The 20,408-nt window shown below is 53.6% G+C and overlaps 1 protein-coding gene across 1 annotated transcript in view; it reads left to right on the plus strand.

Annotated features, from left to right (window-relative positions):
- The first annotated feature begins 703 nt into the window (after positions 1-703).
- rit1 (Ras-like without CAAX 1) overlaps positions 704-20,408 on the plus strand; it is a 332,174-nt gene continuing 312,469 nt past the window's right edge. Inside the window, 1 exon segment of the mRNA XM_072497956.1 lies at positions 704-793. Within this exon segment, the coding sequence (XP_072354057.1) occupies positions 739-793 (55 nt within the window). The 5' untranslated portion in view covers positions 704-738.

Here is a 20,408-nt window from a genome sequence, read left to right on the forward strand (position 1 = left end):
CTACATTTTGAAAAAGTTTTCTCTTAAATGTTTTCGGACATCTGTTTGGTAATATTGAACATCTGGCCTCCTCTGGGATTTAGCCCCACGGCGACAGAGCTGAGAAATAAGCTTGTTAACTGCTATTCAATTTTAAATTATCTTAAATAATAGCATCACTGTCACTCAGTGCAAAAAATAATTGTTAAAAAGGCGAAATATATAACCATGACCATAAACGGATCACATTCTGGTATTTTCAATATTAGCTCTCACTGAGATGAAATATTGATTCATACCAATTGACCTGAAATATCAATAATGCATACAACCTTAAACATGCAGATTTATAATGCTCCATGAAAATCTAGCCAACATTTTTGATAACCGTACCACACTGTAATTTTACAGGTAATACCTAGCATTTATTTAATGATTGCAGAGTCTAAAGACCAAGAGATTCTAAGCTTTTATGTGACATGAAATATAGCCTCCAACTGTTGTGCGCAGTAGACTTACTCCCCGGCAACTGGCAGGTTTTCCTCCACAAAAGAAATCCTTCACTTTTGTCTCTTCCCACTGAGCCGAGACTTTATATTTTAAACTGTAAGAAAGGTTTCTACAGACTGTTCTTCTCTTCTTGTTTGCGTAGCTTATTACTGCAGATACAGCCAAATGTCATGTTTTCATTTCAATAGGCAAAATTTTATTAAAATCCATCAAGTGGTACTAAAATTGTCCCTTTGTCCTGTTGCAGCAATGACAATACAATTCATCAGCCATTGTTTCCCTGACTACCACGACCCTACAATAGGTAAGCGACCAAGCTGCTTTATTAATATTCTTTCTTCCTGAATAGTAAAGGTTATGATTCATTTCTTGATTGCAGCTCTGGGGAACCCAGATGGCTTTCTGGTTTATTTTCCTGTCCTTCAGTTCCAAATTAACAGGCCCAAATTGTAGATTCTACGAGTGACAGTCAGATTCATTGATGGAAACTTGTGAGAATAAACAGGAGTTTTATGTGAATCAAGACTGCAATAACTCAAATTGTGGCACTAGTAAAGGTGACATGACTCTGGGGTGTAAGCAGGCCCCTCAATCTTCAATTGTGTTTATATGAAAACAGAAATGCCACTTAAAAATCACTGTGGGCAGGGCTGCAACCTTGAGTAAGTTCCTTGCACTGTCTAGAGATGGAAAATTTTCTAAATCAAATGCAAATTTGTAAAGCAATCCAGTAAAGTAAAGATATGGAGCTGGATTTAATATCTGGCCGCCTTTGAATTAAGCTGGCAAGCTGCAGATGCCAATGAGGCCACCCAATGCACCTTGCTCATTGGGGTTCTCAGTCCTCTTGTCTGGGGGCAAACCAATTCACACATCGGTCCCAGAGGGGGAGGAATGCACAATATACCCTGCCCCGGCCAACAGTACCACACAATAATTTTTTTGGGACACTGGAAGAATACTCCTGTTCATGCTCTCCTCAGTAATAGAATTATAAGAAAGGTGTTTTTTTTGGAGGGCATCTCACAACCCTTGTAAAGTCACTGAAGACCCAGATCAATTGGGAGGAGTGTGTGTAATATTAGCTGCACTCATTTGTTGACAAATTTTGCTTTAGTGTGTTGTAACTGATGTTAGACCATGATTTGCATATGCAAGGTGGGAGAGCACAAGCCAAGTTTCTCCCCCAAAACATTGAATTTTTTCTCAGAAGAAAGCACAGTTTATGTTCAGTTGTCCCCCCGTAAAACCATAAAACTAATGTGGAAAGACATTTTGGCAAATTTCAGCTAGCTATAGCCTGCTGATAGCCATTTGGCTCATCGGGTTTGCACCAGTCTCGGAAAGATCACCCTACCGAAGCCCACACCTCCATCCTGTCCCCGTAACCCAGCAACCCCATCTAACCATTTGGACTTTAAGGGCAATTTAGCATGGCCAATCCACCTAGCTCGCACATCTTTGGACTGTGAGAGGAAACCGGAGCATCCGGAGGAAACCCACGCAAGCACGTGGAGAAAGTGCAAATTCCACAGTCACCCGAGGCCGGAATTGAACCCGGTTCTCTGGGTCTGTGAGGCAGCAGTGCTAACCACTGAGTCACCATGTCGCCCACTGCGTTGAAAGAGCCTGGTAAGCATGGGAGGAGAGGTTGATGGAATTAGGTGGATTTGTGGAGCATTGTGGTCTCCAACCCCTCATCCAAAAAATTGGAGCATCCCACCCACAGGTCTGATGGCTGGCCACAGCTATTTGATGCTAGGGGCAGCAGTAAATTGCTGGATGCCCCTCTCTTGAGAGGAAGTCTCACCTTAGGGAACTAGTGTCCATTGGATGGCCAGCTACTCTGTAGTCCCAGCAACATTACCTCTGTTCACAGCTGGGACTAAAGGCAGTTCCACCATGCCAAGGATCCCAGACTGACAGGTAAGTCCAGGGTCTCATCAAATATCAGCCTGTAAGGTCCTAGCGGGTTGGGGGGTAGGGAGGGGAGGCTGCATTCAAGAGGTCATGAGGGTGCAGGAAGATGGGTTAAAAGAGGAGGGGATGATCTGGGGTTGCCTCTCTTGGTTCCAGGAATCCACAACGGAGGCTGCCCCCACCTCCCCTGCTTGTTCCCAACTTGCTTGCAGCTACTCCTGCTGCAGATATAATACTGGTGGGGAAGGCTGAAGCCATTAACCGGCCAATAATTAGCCACTAAAGGCATCCATATGCCCAAAGTTGGGCAGACAAACTAACAACTTCCCCCGTCCACTCTTTATCATAGAATTTACAGTGCAGAAGGGCCTTTTGGCCCATCGAGTCTGCACCGGCCCTTGGAAAGAGCACCCTACTTAAGCCCACACCTCCATCCTATCTCCATAACCCAGTAACCCCACCGAACCGTTTTGGACACGAACGGCAATTTAGCGTGGCCAATCCACCTAACCTGCACATCTTTGGACTGTGGGAGGAAACCGGAGCACCCGGAGGAAACCCACGCAGACAAGGGGCGAACATGCAGACTCCGCACAGACAGTGACCCAAGCGAACCTGGGACCCTGGAGCTGGGAAGCAAACGTGCTAACCACTGTGCTACCATGCCGCCCACTTTAATTGCAGTGGGAGCAGGGGCAGGTGGACAGGTGGGGGCTATGTCACACCCTTTGGATTTAATGGATTCCTTGCTGGTGAAGGAGTGAATAATTGAATCAAATGTGTCTAATAGTAACCTGTGGTTACATACCTGTCGGCTTAGTGTTTGCAGTCTTGAATGGGAACATAATATTCCACAATTGAGTAACAATACCAAGATGAGTATAAAGGGGGGGAGGGCCTTACTCCCAGATAGAGGCACCAGATTTAGTGATTCAGTTATTTTGGATTTTGTTTGTTTCAGCACTTTCCACCATTTTTTTTAGATTAATGACCGGTTGCGACTGATGGTAAAATAAAGAGGGTGAACACAACAGTAGGTTCAGGAGAGGCGCTGTCAAGTGAACGCGTCTGTTTAATGCATGATAGCAACCTTTGCATAATGATACAGGTGGATATATGGATTAACATGGTTGTAAACTCACATGGACACCTCCTTAAAACTATTACATTCTCTAAATATCTGACAACAACTAGAGAAAGAGAACGAGGAAGAATGTCAGTCAGAAACACTACCTAGGGGTGTTGAGGGATGCACTTTAAAATGCAAGAATGGGTTGTTTTGAAAATTGGAGAAACTGAAGTGCAACTGAAATCCAGCTCCAACGTTTATTGGCGGCACATCTGGATGCTGGCGTGAACCTGCTCTCTCATGCTGAGATTAATGCAGGCAGATGGGAAGTTAAAAGTAACATTATCCTTAGACATTGTTAATGAACTCTTTGGAAGTTTCAATTTAATTTTGATTGAACAACTTTGATCCAACACACAATTCTTTGAGTTTGGAAAACTGATCAAAAACTGAGGCAATATAGAGCAGCATTTCAGCTGGCTATTTATTTAAACTTATCATTGCTACATCGAAATAGTTGGAATCTGTTGTAGTTTCTGTCTCAGTTCCGTCTGGCAAACATGTAGTTGAGAGGATTTACAGCTTTTCTCAACCTTGGAGACTTTCAAACTGACAAGGTCAGGATGGGAGGTTTAGGGCGGCACGGTGGTGCAGTGGTTAGCACTGCTGCCTCACGGCACCGAGGTCCCATGTTCGATTCCAGCCCTGGGTTACTGTCCGTGTGGGGTTTGCACATTCTCCCCGTGTGCTTGGGTCTCACCCCCACAACCCAAAGATGTGCAGGCGAGGTGGATTGGCCACGCTAAGTTGGCCTTAATTGGAAAAAAAATAATTGGATACTCTAAATTTGAAAAAAAAAAAGATGGGAGGTTTAATAAGTACAAGGGGATTCCACACCGAGTAAAATAATATCTATTTCTAATTAGTTATATACACTTCCTGGGAGAGCCCTATCGGGTCTCTTTCTGGTCGGTGCCTTACTGGCCAACCTTTTATAAATGGAATTCCCCCACACCTCAGTGGGGGAGTTCATACTCGGCCACAACCGAAGGAAAGATAATCATTCCCACCCTGTAAGTCCCATGCGGGATATTACAGGAGATGCCTGGGATATGTTGACAGTACATCAGAAGAGTAAGATGCTGTTCATCTATGAGAGTGTAGAAAGGGTATGGTGGAATCAACATGTACACAAGAGGGAGATGCACAGGGGAGCTGCTGATGTCACAGCAAGCACTGCCCACGTCACATGGTTTACAGACAGAGGCTCAGCTTTCTTGAGCACCCAGAACAGTAGTGCTTCCACAGGCCAAGTTTGTCACATCTTCAGATTCTTTCTACAAGGAGACCTGCTCTCTGTTTGACCTGTAGCTGTGAAAGTGATCACTACTTTTTCCCCTCCTAATACTTCCACATTGCTACTGGAAACATAAGTAGGATCTCGCAATCAACAGCGAGTAGATGCAGAAGGCAGCTCACTGATGGATCTTTTGGTCAGAGCTGATAGTTACATAAACTTATATCTAATTGCAATAATCAGTCTGAGCACTGCCACAGAAACCAGGGGTTTTATAAACTAGAGGATTTTATTGGCCGGTGAGCAACCACAAGAGGTTCATGCATATGTGCACTATAAAACCATCAGACATAGAAGCAGGAGTAGGCCATTCAGCCCATCACGTCTGCTCCACCATTCAATGAGATCACAACTGATCTGATATGATAGCCCTAAACTCCCCTTTCCTGCTTTATCCCCATAACCCTTGGTTCCCTTACTGATTAACAATTGTTAGATTCCCAAGGAGCAGTCCCAATTTCTTCATGCTTCAGCCATTCAATGTTCCAGACATATTTGTTCCAGCTTAGTACAACTGTTGTGAACATCAGATCACAACTAAAGACAGCAAAAGATGAATTCAAATTCCAGAGTTAAGTACTGGCTTGGAGGAGACGAGGGATACCTCCTTTCAAAGGTGCAGGCTGTGGTCCTGGTGGCGGGAGTAAGACTATGAAAGTTTTTTAGCCACTCTTCATGCATTACATTCCTGCCCAATGGGTCCACATCATGTATCAATATTCATCAGGGAACCAGGGAAAGCGGACACTTGAGTTGAAATAATGGACAAGAGGTGGGAGTGATGCAAATCGATAAATTCTACATGGCATTATAAGAAAAGGGAACCTAACAACATAACCCATTGTCAAATGCGTATAGCTAAATGTAATGGCCTGGATTTTCACTGAGTTTGGCAGACTTAGCACCCCTATGAACTTGGCAGGCATGTCCTGATTCCAGGATTCCCAACCCACTCCAGAGATGTTTAATTTTCAATAATGCCTCGAAGGGGGGCAGGCTGGTTCCTATCAAGCCTGAACCATTGCACTCTCGACTTCGCTGGCTCCATTGCAGAGATATGTATAGCCTACTCGGCATTTTTCATGGAGGTGGGTTAGGTTATTACAGAGTCCTGGTTTATAGCCCCATAGAGGAGCCGGGTACCCTGCTTTGCATGAGGGAACCTTTTAAAAGGTAAGCTCGCAAGGTCCCCCTCATGCCCCCATGTCAAGATCTGTCATTGCACCCACCCATCATGTCCCTCATACTTCCATGTCAAGATTTTCCCTTCTACCCAACCCCTCAGGTCCCTTGTGTCCCTTATGCCAAGTTCAGCCCTTCCACACATCCTATCTGGCCCCTCATGCTCCTTGTGCCAAGCCCATGTCCATTGACCCACTGTACACCTTTGAGAACCAATTAACACCACAGTATATAGTGACATGTGTAAAAAAAAGGCTGTGATAAAATGCAAGCTATTGCTGATTTTCTCCCTCACATGAACAAAAAAATCTTGACCAAGTTAATAAAAGGGTCAATCATCCAAAACCTATTAAGTTTCAAAGGCATAAACTGTAAACCTTTGAAACCACTTAACTGTGTCAAATTACATTGGCCACAGAGACCAAAGAGCCTGAGCTGTCAATCAAACAATGTTTCATCTGCGGAATAGGTGTTCTCCTATTGTAACAGTTGTCTGGAGCGAAATTCTCCGTTATCGGCGGAAAGTCCGCCAATCGGCGCAAAAAACGGCGCAAATCCGACTTGCGTCACGTCGGAAAAATGGGCCGAAAGTCTCCGGCCCGAAATGGGCTAGCAGCGACGTAACAGGATCCGCGCTTGCGCACGTGGTTCACGCCGTTCAGCATCATACGCGCCGCACGGCGTGACGGCTCATAAGGCCGCGCTGCTCCCCCCCACCCGACCGCAACACCCGACTGGATGGCTGGCCGCCGCTCAGCCCCGAGGTTCGAGTCACGGGATGTGGAGGCGCTCCTGGACGCAGTGGAGCAGAGGAGGGACGCCCTGTATCCCGGGCACGGCCGCAGAATTGCCCCACGCCACAGCCGGCGTCTGTGGAGGGAAGTGGCAGAGGCCGTCACCGCTGTGGCCCTGACACCACGGACAGGCACCCAGTGCCACAAGAAGGTGAACGACCTCGTCAGAGCAGGCAGGGTGAGCCTCCCCATATCCCCCCTCCCCCATATCCCCCTCCCCATATCCCCCCTTTCCCATATCCACCCTCCCCATATCCCCCCTCCCCATATCCCCCCCTCCCCCATATCCCCCCTCCCCCATATCCCCCATATCCCCCCTCCCCAATATCCCCCCTCCCCCATATTTCCCTTCCCCCATATCCCCCCTCCCCCATATCCCCCCTCCCCATATCCCCCTCCCCCATATCCCCCCTCCCCCATATCCCCCATATCCCCCCTCCCCCATATGACCCATATCCCCCCTCCCCATATCCCCCCTCCCCCATATCCCCCATATCCCCCCTCCCCATATCCCCCCTCCCCCATATCCCCCCTCCCCCATATCCCCCCTCCCCCATATCCCCAAGTGAATCCAGCCCTAACCTTAACCTCTGCAATGCACGCGCAACCGATGGCATGCATTCATATACCTGCCTAACAATGTTGCCTTTTACCCCTGCCACCACCCCCAGCCTCCCCCCCCCCTCCACAGGAGAAGCGCGCACACAACAATAGGGAGCATGTGAGGACTGGAGGAGGCCCCGCTGATGAGAGGCCACTGACCGAACACGAGGAAAGGGCCCTGGAACTGGCTGGCGGACCTGAGGACCGGGAGGTTGCTGATGCAGAGGTCGGGGGCGTACTAGCAAGTGAGCCACCGACAGCCCGTCCCCGTATCCCCCCTCCCCTATAGCCCCCTCCCCCATATCACCTGATCATTTCCTGATGTCTAACCATGCATGCTTCATTATGTATCGCAGGACCAAACGTCCAGGCACCCATCCCCGCAGATGCAGACCGCCCGCAGGATGCCCCTCGGAGGCCACGGTAGACAGAGAGACCCGGACCCTCCAGCATGCGACGCCCGCAGGATGCCCCTTGGAGGCCACGGGAGACAGAGAGACCCGGACCCTCCAGCATGCGACGCCCGCAGGATGCCCCTTGGAGACCACGGGAGACGGAGAGACACGGACCCTCCAGCATGCGACGCCCGCAGGATGCCCCTCGCACACCACGGGAGACGGAGAGCCCTGGAGCAACAGGGAGACGACACCCCCGTCACGTGCGGGAGCGACCACCCAGCGACGAGGGGGGCAGCCACAGGCCCCCGTCACATCCGAGCCAGGACACCACTACCCAGGACACCACTACCCAGGACACCACTACCCAGGACACCACTACCCGGGACAGCACTGCCCAGGACACCCCTACCCGGGACAGCACTACCCAGGAAGACGAAATACCGGACAGTGACTCAGAGTGGATGGGTGGAGACGAACCCCCACCCCAAAGTGCCATGGACTCAGAGTGGGACGAAGAGCACGACACAAGGCCACTGCTGTCACCAACACCCTCCACCATCGCAGAAAAACTCACCTCGGTTGGGCACTTTAGAGATGAGGCGTCTGCTACACTCACTGGTGCGCACAACACAGCCGTCCCGGTACAGCAGGTGGAGGTAGGAGCAGCAGAGGGGCCGGGCGGTCGGAGGGCAGCCCAGCCCAAGTGAACATCTGCCGCCCAGATGGATCCCGGGTTCCTGGAATTACCACACCCACACATAGATACGATGCAACCACCGACCCGGAGACGAGCGAAGAGGGTGACGGCCGGCTTGCGGCGGCTGCAGTCGCAGGTGAAGGAGTCCACCCGCATCCAGGAGCTGGAAGTGGTGCCGGTCATGCGTCCCACCCAGGCCGATACCGCACGGGTGGCGTCCGCGGTGGAGGCAATGGGTGCGATGGTGTCAGACATGGGGAACGGTTTGCGAGGCCTGGGGCTTTCCGTGCAGGCGGCGTCTGTGGCCCAGGACATGGCTGCCCTCTCACAGGAGGCCATGAGCCAGTGCCAGTGGCAGAGGCGCTCAACACCATAGCCCAGTCTCAGCAGGCCATAGCCCAGTCTCAGCAGGCCATGGTCCAGTCTCAGCAGGCCATGGCCCAGTCGCTGCAGGCCATGGCCCAGTCTCTGCAGGCCATCGCTGAGGGCATCGGCGCCAGTGGCCATGTGCGAGCCGGCGTCGCACTGTCACAGACAGGGTTTGCCAACCCCCTGGGCTCCATGGCTGCAAACCTGCAGACCCCTGTCGATACCAGCACGGGCCTCCAGGACTGGCAGCGCCAGATGTCGGGGGGGCGTCGGATGGCCAGTCCGTCCGCATCCCCCACCCATGTAGAGGCCTGGGGGCCATCGGGCACCCCGAGGGAGGAGGAGGTGGTGTGGTCCGTCCCGGTTCCCCCTGTAGGGGAGGTCCCGGAACACCGCGAAACCTCGGACTCCCCCCCTTCCGCCCCAGGTGCATCGGGTGGGCAACGGGCAGGACAGGCTGGCAGCTCGCCATCCCAGTCGCCCGGGCCGCAGCCTGGCCCATCTAGGCCAGGACGCCCCAGGAAACGGCCGCCAAAGGGATCCAGTGTCAGAGGGCAGGAATCACAGGAGTCCACCTCCAGTTCTGCTGTACCGTCTGGGGAACCACGTAGACGTAGTCAAAGGGCCCGTAAGGCCAAACAATTAGACACTGAGTAAGTTGGCACGGGTGCAGGGCACACATGAGTTTTAGGGGCTAGGGCACGTGCATGAACTCCTTTGGTTATTAAAGTCAATGTTACACCTACAGAAGCTGCCTTTGTGCTCTGTCCAAAGCGTGCGAGGGTGTCATGTACGTTGAGCGCAAGTGTGTGTGTGAGGGGTGGTCTTTCCTCAGCCCCAGGTGAGTCTGCCCCTTCCCCCTGGGCCGCCATCAACATCCCCCCGGGCAGAGGACGGGACTGTGTGCTGCAGTGTCACAGCCGCATGCAGGGATGGGCCGAGTGGATGGTGGTACTGTGGCCATGGGTCAGACATAGTCCAACGATGTGGAACCAGGAGCTCACCGCAGGGCGGGTTGTCATCATCCTCCATGGCCTGCAATAGACACGCGTCCACCCGCAACTGTGTGAGCCCGGCCCGTTGTGCCGCAGGTGGATCGGCAATGGGGGGGGTGGTGTGCTTGCGGGTGGGGTGGGTGGGGTTGGGGAGGGGGGTGAGGGTGCTGGGTGGGTGGATGGGTGGGGGGTGTGGGTGGTCGGCTGTTGCCATGGTGTGCGGTCTGTGGCCATACTACCTGATTCACACGCCCATCTAGTCAGTGAAGCGGGCGGCTATCAGTCTGTCCCGTGCCCGCTGGGCCAGCCGTTAACGGTGGACAGCCACCCGCTTGTGTCTAATCCGTCTGCCCTGACCATTACCCCCATCCCCCTCATCTGGGGAGGACTGCGCCTCTTCCTGCTGCTCCTCCACTCCGCCCTCCTCTGCCTGCGGCACATCGCCCCTCTGCTGGGCTATGTTGTGCAGGACGCAGTACACCACAATGATGCGGCCGACCCTATCTGACCGATACTGGAGGGCGCCCCCAAAGAGGTCCAGGCACCTGAAACGCATCTTCAGCACGCCAAAGCACCTCTCTATCACTCCCCTTGTCGCTACATGGGCATCATTGTAGCGGTTCTTCGCCTCATTGCATGGCCTCCGTATAGGCGTCATCAGCCACGATCGCAATGGGTAGCCCCTGTCGCCCAGCAACCAGCCCCTCAGCCGGGGATGGCGTCCCTCGTACATGCCGGGGATGGATGACCGTGACAACACGTATGAGTCGTGTCCACTGCCTGGGTAACGGACGCAGACGTGCATGATCATCATGCGGTGGTCGCAGACCACCTCTATGTTCATCGAATAGGTCCCCTTCCTATTGGTGAACACGGCCCTGTTATCTGCAGGTGGCCGCACGGCGACGTGCATCCCATCAATCGCGCCCTGGACCATGGGGAACCCGGCCACGGCAGAGAAGCCCACGGCCCGGGCATCTTGGCTGGCCCGGTCCATGGGGAAGCGGATGTAGCGGTGCGCCATGGCATATAGGGCATCTGTCACTGCCCGGATGCACCGATGCACCAAAGCCTGCGATATGCTGGACAGGTCCCCACTCGGTGCCTGGAATGACCCCGTTGCCTAAAAGTTCAGGGCCACCGTAACCTTGACGGACACGGGGAGAGGGTGTCCCCCGCCAGTGCCACGCGGTGACAGGTGTGCCAGCAGGTGGCAGATGTGTGCCACGGTTTCCCGGCTCATCCGGAGTCTCCTCCTGCATTCCCGGTCCGTGAGGTCCTGGTATGACTGCCGGGGCCGGTACACACGGGGCGCCCTCGGGTGCCTCCGTTGCCGTGGGGCCGCGACGTCCTCCTCCCCCTCCTCGTCCTGTCGGTCAGGTGTCCCTCCAGCCTGGGCGGTCGCCGCCTCTCTGGCACGCTCCTCCTCATCCAGGGCAACATAGACATTAGCGGCTGCCGCCACGGTGGCCAACATCGCTGGATGATCGGAAAACATGACGGCCTGGTGGGGGGGAGGGGAACGACGACATGGCATCATTGCCCATATCCCCTCCTCCCCCCAGCCAGGTGGCATGGACCGCATGGGTCCAACTGTTGGAGGCTGGCACTTGGCCAGGTGGACCAACTCACTTGCCCTTGCATCCCCCTTCCCGGCACGGACCCCCCCATCCCGCTCCCCGGCACGGACCCCCCATCCCCCTCCCCGGCACGGACCCCCCCCAACCTCCTCCCCGGCATGGACCCCAACCTCTTCCCCGGCACGGACCCCCCATGCCCCTCCCCGGCACGGACCCCCCCCCCAACCTCCTCCCCGGCACGGACCCCCTCCCCCTCCCCGGCACGGACCCCCCATCCCCCTCCCCGGCACGGACCCCCCCATCCCCCTCCCCGGCACGGACCCCCCATCCCCCTCCCCGGCACGTACTCCCCCATCCCCCTCCCCTGCACGGACCCCCCCCAACCTCCTCCCCGGCATGGACCCCAACCTCCTCCCCGGCACGGACCCCCCATCCCCCTCCCCGGCACTGACGCCCCCTCCCGGCACTCCCCCGGAGCCCAGCCCACTCTAACCACCCCCCCCCCCACCCCCCCCCCCCGCCGCACACACACACACACACAACCCGAGACACACCTCTCCCCACGCATTCAGACTGCAGCCACGCCATCACCTGCCCATAGCCAACCCCCCAGGCCGTCACTCACCTCCACGCTGGTCGGCGTGAGCCTGGAGCACCGGGTCACATTAATGAAAAGGAGGTTTAATTTACGGCAACGTGAACGGTCATCACGTCGACGGGACTTCGGCCCATCCGGAAGGGAGAATATCGGCAGGCTTAAATCGGCTGCCTTGCGCAGACCCGTGCCATTCTCCGACGGCAGCGGCGCCATTAACGCCCCGCCGACTTTTCTCCCTTCGGAGACTCCGGCAACCGGCGGGGGCGGGATTCACGGCGGCCAACGGCCATTCTCCGACCCTCTGATTTTTGTTGTAATCATAGCAAAGTTTTGTCAGAGTAAAACCACACTTTGAATTGCATTATTGCAGTTCCTCTGCTAGGTAAATCACTTGGGGGGCACGCCACTCATTTCCAGCAAAGAGTTTAAATGCAGCACGCCCTTTGCTAAGTCCAGTTGAGAGCTGTGAATCTCTGCCAACAGGTTTCACCATTAAATAAGCGCTGGTTTACACAGCATGATGGAATTAAATCCTGGAAACAACGCTATGTGTTTTGTTTTTCACACCCATTATTCCCAGTGAACAGCAGCCACTGTTAAAATGCGGCAACCATCATTGTGAGCGCTTGAGTGCTTTGTATCAGGCAATAATGTTAACTGCAAAATCATTGAACAGCACCCATTTATGCTGCAAGGATGTAAACATTGAGAACAATGGCAGCTATCCATTTTGTTTGTGAACTATTTTCTGATGAACGTGAAATTAGTGCACCGTGCAAGCTTGTCTATTGATACTGGTTTCTTGATGGCAAATTACAGTTTATTACAGAATGGGCCCAGAAGCAAATGTTACGGCTGACTGATAAAAATGCAAAGTCAATTCACCCATCAGACTGTTCAATAATTGATCACACAAAGAACATAAGAGCAGGCAGTGTTACAAAGATATAAAGGACCAGAATGAATTGGTTTCCTAGGCTGTAATAATAATCTGTTTTGAGTGTTAGCCTGCGAGTGGCACTGGCCAATATAACAGCAGTCTGTCTTGGCCCCTAAAGTTGAAGCAGTTATAAAGGTTATAAGATTTCTTGTCATTTTGTAGAGAAACAACAAAAAGATTATTTCCACTGAGAGAAGACAGTGCTGTAAATAATTCCACACTGGCTTGAAATGAAAGGGGCACAATCATCATGAAAGAGTACTTGGTAAAGTGTTTTCTTTGCTCAGGGAGAAGAGACAATAGACCCATATGTCATCGTCATCACAGTGATATGCTCCAAGAAATACAACAGTACAATACTCTGGAACAGTTGGATGATGACAAATGACTATTGGATATAAGAACAGGACAGAGGTAATGGTGTCATGGAGATGAATTCATTGTTGTAGTCAATAGCAATGATAGTGGGGATGTTAACAGTTGATTCTGAAACAAAGGAGATTCATTTAGGCTATTTCCATCATCGGTTGGTAATTGTCACATCCCCCAGGGGCCCACAGGGAGACCATTATCGATCTCCCCATGTGGCACAAGGAGGACGAATCCCCGGGTAAGTGGCGGAGGCCCACCCAACCGGGACCCGTTAGAAACAAACATAAAATCCTGCCCAAGCAGGGACTAGCATGTTGGTTGTCCCAACAGGGACTGTGATTGTAGATAGTTATTGCCACGGCAGATTATTGTTAAAAGTAATAAATCTTTTCCTTCCTCCCGCTGGCTTCCTTGGTCATTATTACTGGCGACGATGAAAAAGGAGATTCCGGACTCGCTTTTTAAAACATCCAGCCACCCGGACGAATACCATGCAGGAACGTGAGGATATAAAGTTTGACAATGCCGCTGTTTGGTAAGCTAGAGCCTTCAATGCGAGTGTAGAAGATTGGAGTCAATATGCAGAACCTTTCTTCTAGGCTTGGGCTGACAAGTAGCAAATTACGTTCCCGCCACGCAAGTGCCAGTCAATGACCATCTCCTACAAGAGAGGATCTAACCATCGTCCTTTGGTATTCAATGGCATTACCATCGTGAATCCCCCACAATCAACATCCTGGGGGATACCATTGATCAGAAACTGAACCGGAATAGCCATATTAATTCTGTGGCTACCAGGGCAGGTCAAAGGTTAGGAATCCTATGGTGAGTAACTCACCTCCTGACCCCCCAAAGCCTGTCCATTATTTACAAGGCACAAGTCAGGAGTGTCATGGAATACTCTCCATTTGCATGGATGAGTGCAGCTCTAATAACACCCAAGAAGCTCAACACCCTCCAGGACAAAGCAGTCCCCTTGATTGCTGCCCTCCAACAAACATTCAAACCCTCCACCACCGACGAACACTGGCAGCCATGTGTACCATCTACAAGGTGCCCTGCAGTAACTCACTAATGTTCCTTAGGCAGCACCTTCCAAACCCACGACCACTACCATCTAGAAGGCCAAGATATATTTCCAGGTCAGTCACCGGTGCTGGCTGCGATTTTGGCGTCGGGGTGGGGAGAATCCAGCCCCATGTTTCTCAATATCGTGGATGCCCACTCGAAATGGCTTGACATTTATAAAATGGTGTCAACGACATTGAGGGCCACCGTAAAGAAGCTGAGGTCCTTGTTCAGTATCCAAGGGATCCCTGAAGCCCTGGTGATGGACAACAGAAGTCTCGCTTAAATATGTTGCCGCTGGATTCTCCCAAGGCCCGCAATCGAACACTCTGGGAGACCATGGCTGGATTCTGCGTTAGCCAACGCCAAAATAACGAAACGCAATCGGGCGGAGAATAGCTTCCAAAGCCGAAATCGACGTAGATGCTGGTTTGACGCCAAATCAGGATTCTCCGGCCCCCCTAAAGCTACGTAAACTACAGTAGGCCTGATGACCGATTCTCCGGGGCCTCTGCAATTCAGCCTCTCGGATGGGCCTATTTCACACGGCGTGTTTCTAATGTGCTTATAAAATCGTGAACCTGGCATCTGGCTGCTGAGCAAGAGAGAGGAGGTAGGAAATGGCGTGGGGTGACTGTGGGCTGCTGGCTCGGACACCGTCTGTGCTGGCTGCAGCATGGGCGGTGCTCTGCCAGGGCCGGGGGAGGGGAGTAGGGGACAGGCCGAGCAGCCAGAGAGCGCCCCCACAGGAGACTGCCATTACGGAGGTCATCTTGCTGGCCACCCACCTGGGTGCATGCAGTGACAACGGCCGAATGGATGGGCACCCCGCCCCCCCTGACCACCCCACCCAACTGGCAGCCACCAGCCGGGACCACACCCAGGGTCACACCAACACCACCCCCCAAGTGAGGGCTGTTCCACCCAACGGTGCCCCTGGCAGCAGGGACGGGCGCCAGGACCAGGGGCAACGACGGGGCCGGGTGCGGGGGTAGGGGGCCCGACATGCGTGGGTGGTGCCTGCAGTGCCAACCGGAGCTATTGTGTAGCCCATGGTACCTGGTTGGGCACGGGTGTATGCGCCATGCTAGCATGTTTGCATTTCACCCCCTGCAGAAAATAATGGCTTTTGGTCGTCAACCTGCGCTGCATGAAGCCCTGTGTAAGCGTGAGCGGGTGCCGCTCAGAGAGGAGTCGGAGGCTGCAGCAGAGAAACAGGCTACAGAGGCGCAGGTGGCAGCCGCTCAGGCTGGAGAGCCAGTCGCCAAACAGGCCGAGGAGGAGGAGGTGCCTGATGAGGCCCCGCGTGTACCGGTGCCGCATGTCGCTTGAGGACCTTCCGGACGGGCATGACGAAGGATACTGCGGTTGAGCAGGGAAACAGTCAGACACATCTGCCAGATTATGGCAAAGCTGGCACTACAGGGGTATGGGGGAGGTCACCCGCTCCTGGTGGCCGACAAGGTGACGGTCGCGCTGAATTTCTACGCGACGAGGTCATTCCAGTCGCCAAGTGGGGACGTGGCCGGCATCTCCCAGGCATCGCCACACAGGTGCATCCGTGCTGTCACCGACGCCCTGTATGCCCAGGCAGAGCGGTATATTAAGTACCCTGTAGACCACGCTCATCGGAACGCCCGGGCAGCAGGGTTTGTTGCCTTCGCCGGGATGCCCCAGGTCCTGGGGGTGATAGACGCGATGCATGTCGCCCGATGGCTATCGGCGGATAACAGGCCGCTGTTCACAAATGGGAATGGGTACCACTCCATGAACATACAGCTAGTCTGCGATTATCAGAAGCGCATCATGCACATATACACCCGATTCCGGGGCAGTGTACATGACTCATTCATACTGGCCCACTCGGTGATCCCTGACATGTTCGAGGTGCACCCCCGCCGGCTGCGGGGCTGGTTGCTGGGCGACAGGGGTTACCCGTTGCGGTCGTGGTTGATGACTCCGATACGGAGGCCACTGACCGACGCGAAGACCCACTACAATGGTGCCCATACAGCGACCAGGGGTATGGTTGAGAGGTGCTTCAGGGTCCTGAAGATGTATTCAGGTGCCTGGATCGCTCTGGAGGGGCCCTCCAGTACAAAGCTAGGAGGGTCGCCCGCACCATGAAGGTGAATGGTGGAAGATATAGGGGTGATGTCAGAGGTAGGTTCTAGGTCAGAGAGTACCCAGAGAGCAGTGGGGGCATGTAATGCAATGCCTGTGGAAGTAGTTGGGTCGGAAACATTAGGGACCTTCAAGCAGCTATTGGATAGGTACATGGATTACGGTAAAATGATATAGTGTAGATTAATTTGTTCTTAAGGGCAGCACGGTAGCATTGTGGATAGCGCAATTGCTTCACAGCTCCAATGTCCCAGGTTCGATTCCGGCTTGGGTCACTGTCTGTGTGAAGTCTGCACATCCTCCCCGTGTCTGTGCGGGTTTCCTCCGGGTGCTCCGGTTTCCTCCCACTGTCCAAAGATGTGCAGGTTAGGTGGATTGGCCATGATAAATTGCCCTTAGTGTCCAAAATTGCCCTTAGTGTTGGGAGGGTGCTCTTTCCAAGAGCTGGTGCAGCAGAGTTACAGTACAATACACAGTATTACAGGGCCACGTTACGCACAACTATTATATACTATGTACAATGGTAGGGAGGTACAGTGGTGTATCACCACAGGGTCGAATGGCCACTTCTGCACCGTAAATTCAATGATAATCTAGGATTAATCTAGGACAAAGGTTCGGCACAACATCATGGGCCGAAGGGCCTGTTCTGTGCTGTATTGTTCTATCTATTTTCGTGGTGGTCTGCTGCGTCGTCCATAAAATCGCGCAGCAGAGGGGCGATGCGCTGGAGGATGAGGGGAAGGAGATAATGAGTGAGACATGGGGCCTGGCCAGGCACTGGAGGCCGCACAATGCTACCGCCAAGGCCAGCGCGCATGGGACGCACCCGTCGCGACACACATCACAGTATAGGGGAGAGAAGGGTCACTGGCCAGAGGCACGGACATCACCATCCCACACCCCCTCACCTCCCACACCACCGAACCCCCTCACCTCCCACACCACCAAACCACCCGCATGCACACCCCCTCCTTTACATATATCTGCGGCGCTACGAGCAGGGGGCACTGGGTTGGCAGTGACAGCCGGTCTGGTCCATGGGATGGAGGATGATGACAGCCTGCTCTGCGATGAGCTCCGTGCTCCACATCATTTGACAATGTCTGACTCATGCCCACAGTAGCACATTCCACCTGGGTGATCCCTGCATGTGAGCTGGCTAGTCCAGTCCATCACACGGTCCTGTCGAACCGCTGGGGTGGAGGTTCTGGGTACCGTCGGGGCGAGGGGGAGGGGGGGTGAACATGATCCATCCACAGGGCCTTCCCGCGTCACCCACACCCCCCCACTCCCACTGGCCAGCACTGATCGCCCACCCCACACCCATCAGACCGAGCGCAGATGCAGGTTTCAACAGTGTTCACAGGTGTTTAATGTGAAGAGGTATATACGGTCTGTGCCCTTGCCCCTATAACTAAACTGTGCCCTCCACCCGTGCCAATTTAACTGCGGTCTACCTTTCTGGCATTACGGGCCCTAACACTATGTCTAGGTGGTTCCTCAGATGGTACAGATGGTACAGGGCTGCCCTCCAACCATCCGGCCCCTCGGCTGGTCCTACCTCCAACTGCTGTACTGGACCAACTGTGTGGTGCGCACCAGATTGTGTCCTAGGAGCCTCTTCACTAAAGTGCCTAACCGAGGTGATAGTCTCTGAGATGGTGGAGGGTGATGGAGACAGCTGTGACCGAAAGTCAGTGAACTCCTCCGACCCGAACTCCGGGATCTCCTGGGTCTCGAGCAGAGGGCTGGTGTTCAGGCTGCTCTCCCAGTCAGTGCTCTGCTGTCTGGGTGGCAGCGGCTCTGGCACTGGCTGGGGATGGGGGGCTCTGGATGGACCGGGCCCATCTCCGGCAGGTCCTGCAAGACACAAGAAGGCAGATATGGTTAGGGGGTGTGGGATGTGGGGGTGGGGAGGGTTGTCTGGGGGTGAGGGGAGGTTTGGGTGGGTGAGGGATGTGTGGGGGGTGAGGGGTTGGAGGGACACATGTGTCATGAGGATCCGCAACAAGGCAGGGGGTCTCATTTCCTCGCCCGCCGCCGACCTTCGTGTCGGCGAACTCCCTTTCCTCCAGGCCGCCGACCACATCCAGTGCCCTCTGCTCAGGCACGGTGAGGGAACGCAAGTCTGGTGGTCCCACTCCAGTCTTCTCCCACTCCAGGTGGTTGTGTGCAGCCCTGTCCTAGGGGAGGCACAAACAACGACAATGTTAGACAGTCCGGATCATGCAACCCAAGGGTTGGATAGATGGTGGCATCAGTGGCTAGGGCACCTGGCCATTGCGGCTGGCATGGGTGCAGGCATATGCGGCAGGGTGGGGGTCCGGCCAACCCTGGGGGCGGGGGGGTCCGGGTAACATGTGTGTGTGGGGGGGGAGGATAGGGGGGTTAGTGCTGCCTACTCACCCTGGCCACCCTGAGAAGGTCATGCAGTTTCTTCCTGCACTAGATGGGTCCTGGCGACTTTGTCAACGGCGCTGACCGCGTCTGCTACCTGCGCCAAGGCACAGCAAATGCCGGTGCTTGATGGGCCGGGATACAGAACCATCCGCCTCTCCTCCACAGCGTCCAGGAGGGTCTCCAGCTCTGTGCCCCGGAACCGAGGCGCTGCTCTCCTTCCAGCCAAGTTGGCTGCGACAGTATGTGTTGGGGGGGATGAATTTCTTAAGTCAGCAGCAGCTGTGCGGCAATCAAGGAACCGGTGAATCCGGCGCCGGTTCGCTTGCAAATGGCATTTCACGTGACGACGGTGCTAGCCCCTTTAGAGTTGGTGAATTGTTGTACCTGGAGCACCATTTTTGCCGTTGTTAAAGTTCACACTTTTCACGACGGCGTCAGCACTTAGTCTCAGAAACGGAGAATTCGACCCCACATCATAGCGCCCTTTATCTCGGATATGGATCAGCTGGATGATGTCATGTCCAGGGCTGAGGTTCCAGATGTTGGCCAGAAAAAGGCGGTTGACCAACCAATATACATCACCCAACCTAGACCCACTGCAGGCAGATGTTCAGCCGAGGGCAAAGCGGTGTAGAAGGTTACCGCTGCTGATGGCAGAGGGGGAGCCTTCGAACTTTGGGTGGGGAGGGTGTCATAACCCCCACAAGGTCCACAGGAAAACCATTATCAATGCCCCCATGAAGCTCATGGAGTAGGAGGTGGAGACCCACCCAGCTGGGGCTCGTTAAACCAAGCATAAAAGCCAGACCGAACAGGCTCCAGCATGTTGGTTGGCCCAATGGGGACTGTGATTGTAGATAGTTACTGGTGTGAGCAGATTGGTACGGTGGCACAGTGGTTAGCACTGCTGTCTCATAGCGCCAGGCATCAATTAAGACCTTTGGTGACTGTGTGGAGTTTGAACTTTCTCCCTGTGTCTGCGTGGGTTTCCTTCAGGTCCTCCAGTTCCCTCCTGTAGTCCAAAGATGTGTAGGTTAGTTGAATTGGCCTTGTTAAATTGGCCCTTAGTGTCCAAAAGGTTAGGTAGGGTTACTGGTGTTGCTAACTTTTGGTTGGCTCTTAATTTGGCTCTGTTTAATCACGTTTGCTCAAGTGTCACTAGGTATCTTTCGACACCACCACAAGGTTCAGAACCGAATACTGATCAATGACTGGATACACCAGTTAGTAAGTTCAAAAGTAATGCTCATTTATTTACACACAGTCAAATCTACTCATGCATAAACTCTACGAACTAAACTACCACTATTACTAAAGCCTATACTTAGCTTCGGGTGCCCACTCAGTCAGAGGAACAATGGCCGTTGCTCGGTTCTGAGGCTGCTGGGTTGAGCTGTTTACAGGGTAGCAACTAGGAGCGTCTATCTCGTAGCGTGCGTTGACTTGGGAC

The sequence above is a fragment of the Scyliorhinus torazame genome, chromosome 3 (genome assembly GCF_047496885.1).
Source record: "Scyliorhinus torazame isolate Kashiwa2021f chromosome 3, sScyTor2.1, whole genome shotgun sequence".
NCBI classification, from domain to species: domain Eukaryota; kingdom Metazoa; phylum Chordata; class Chondrichthyes; order Carcharhiniformes; family Scyliorhinidae; genus Scyliorhinus; species Scyliorhinus torazame.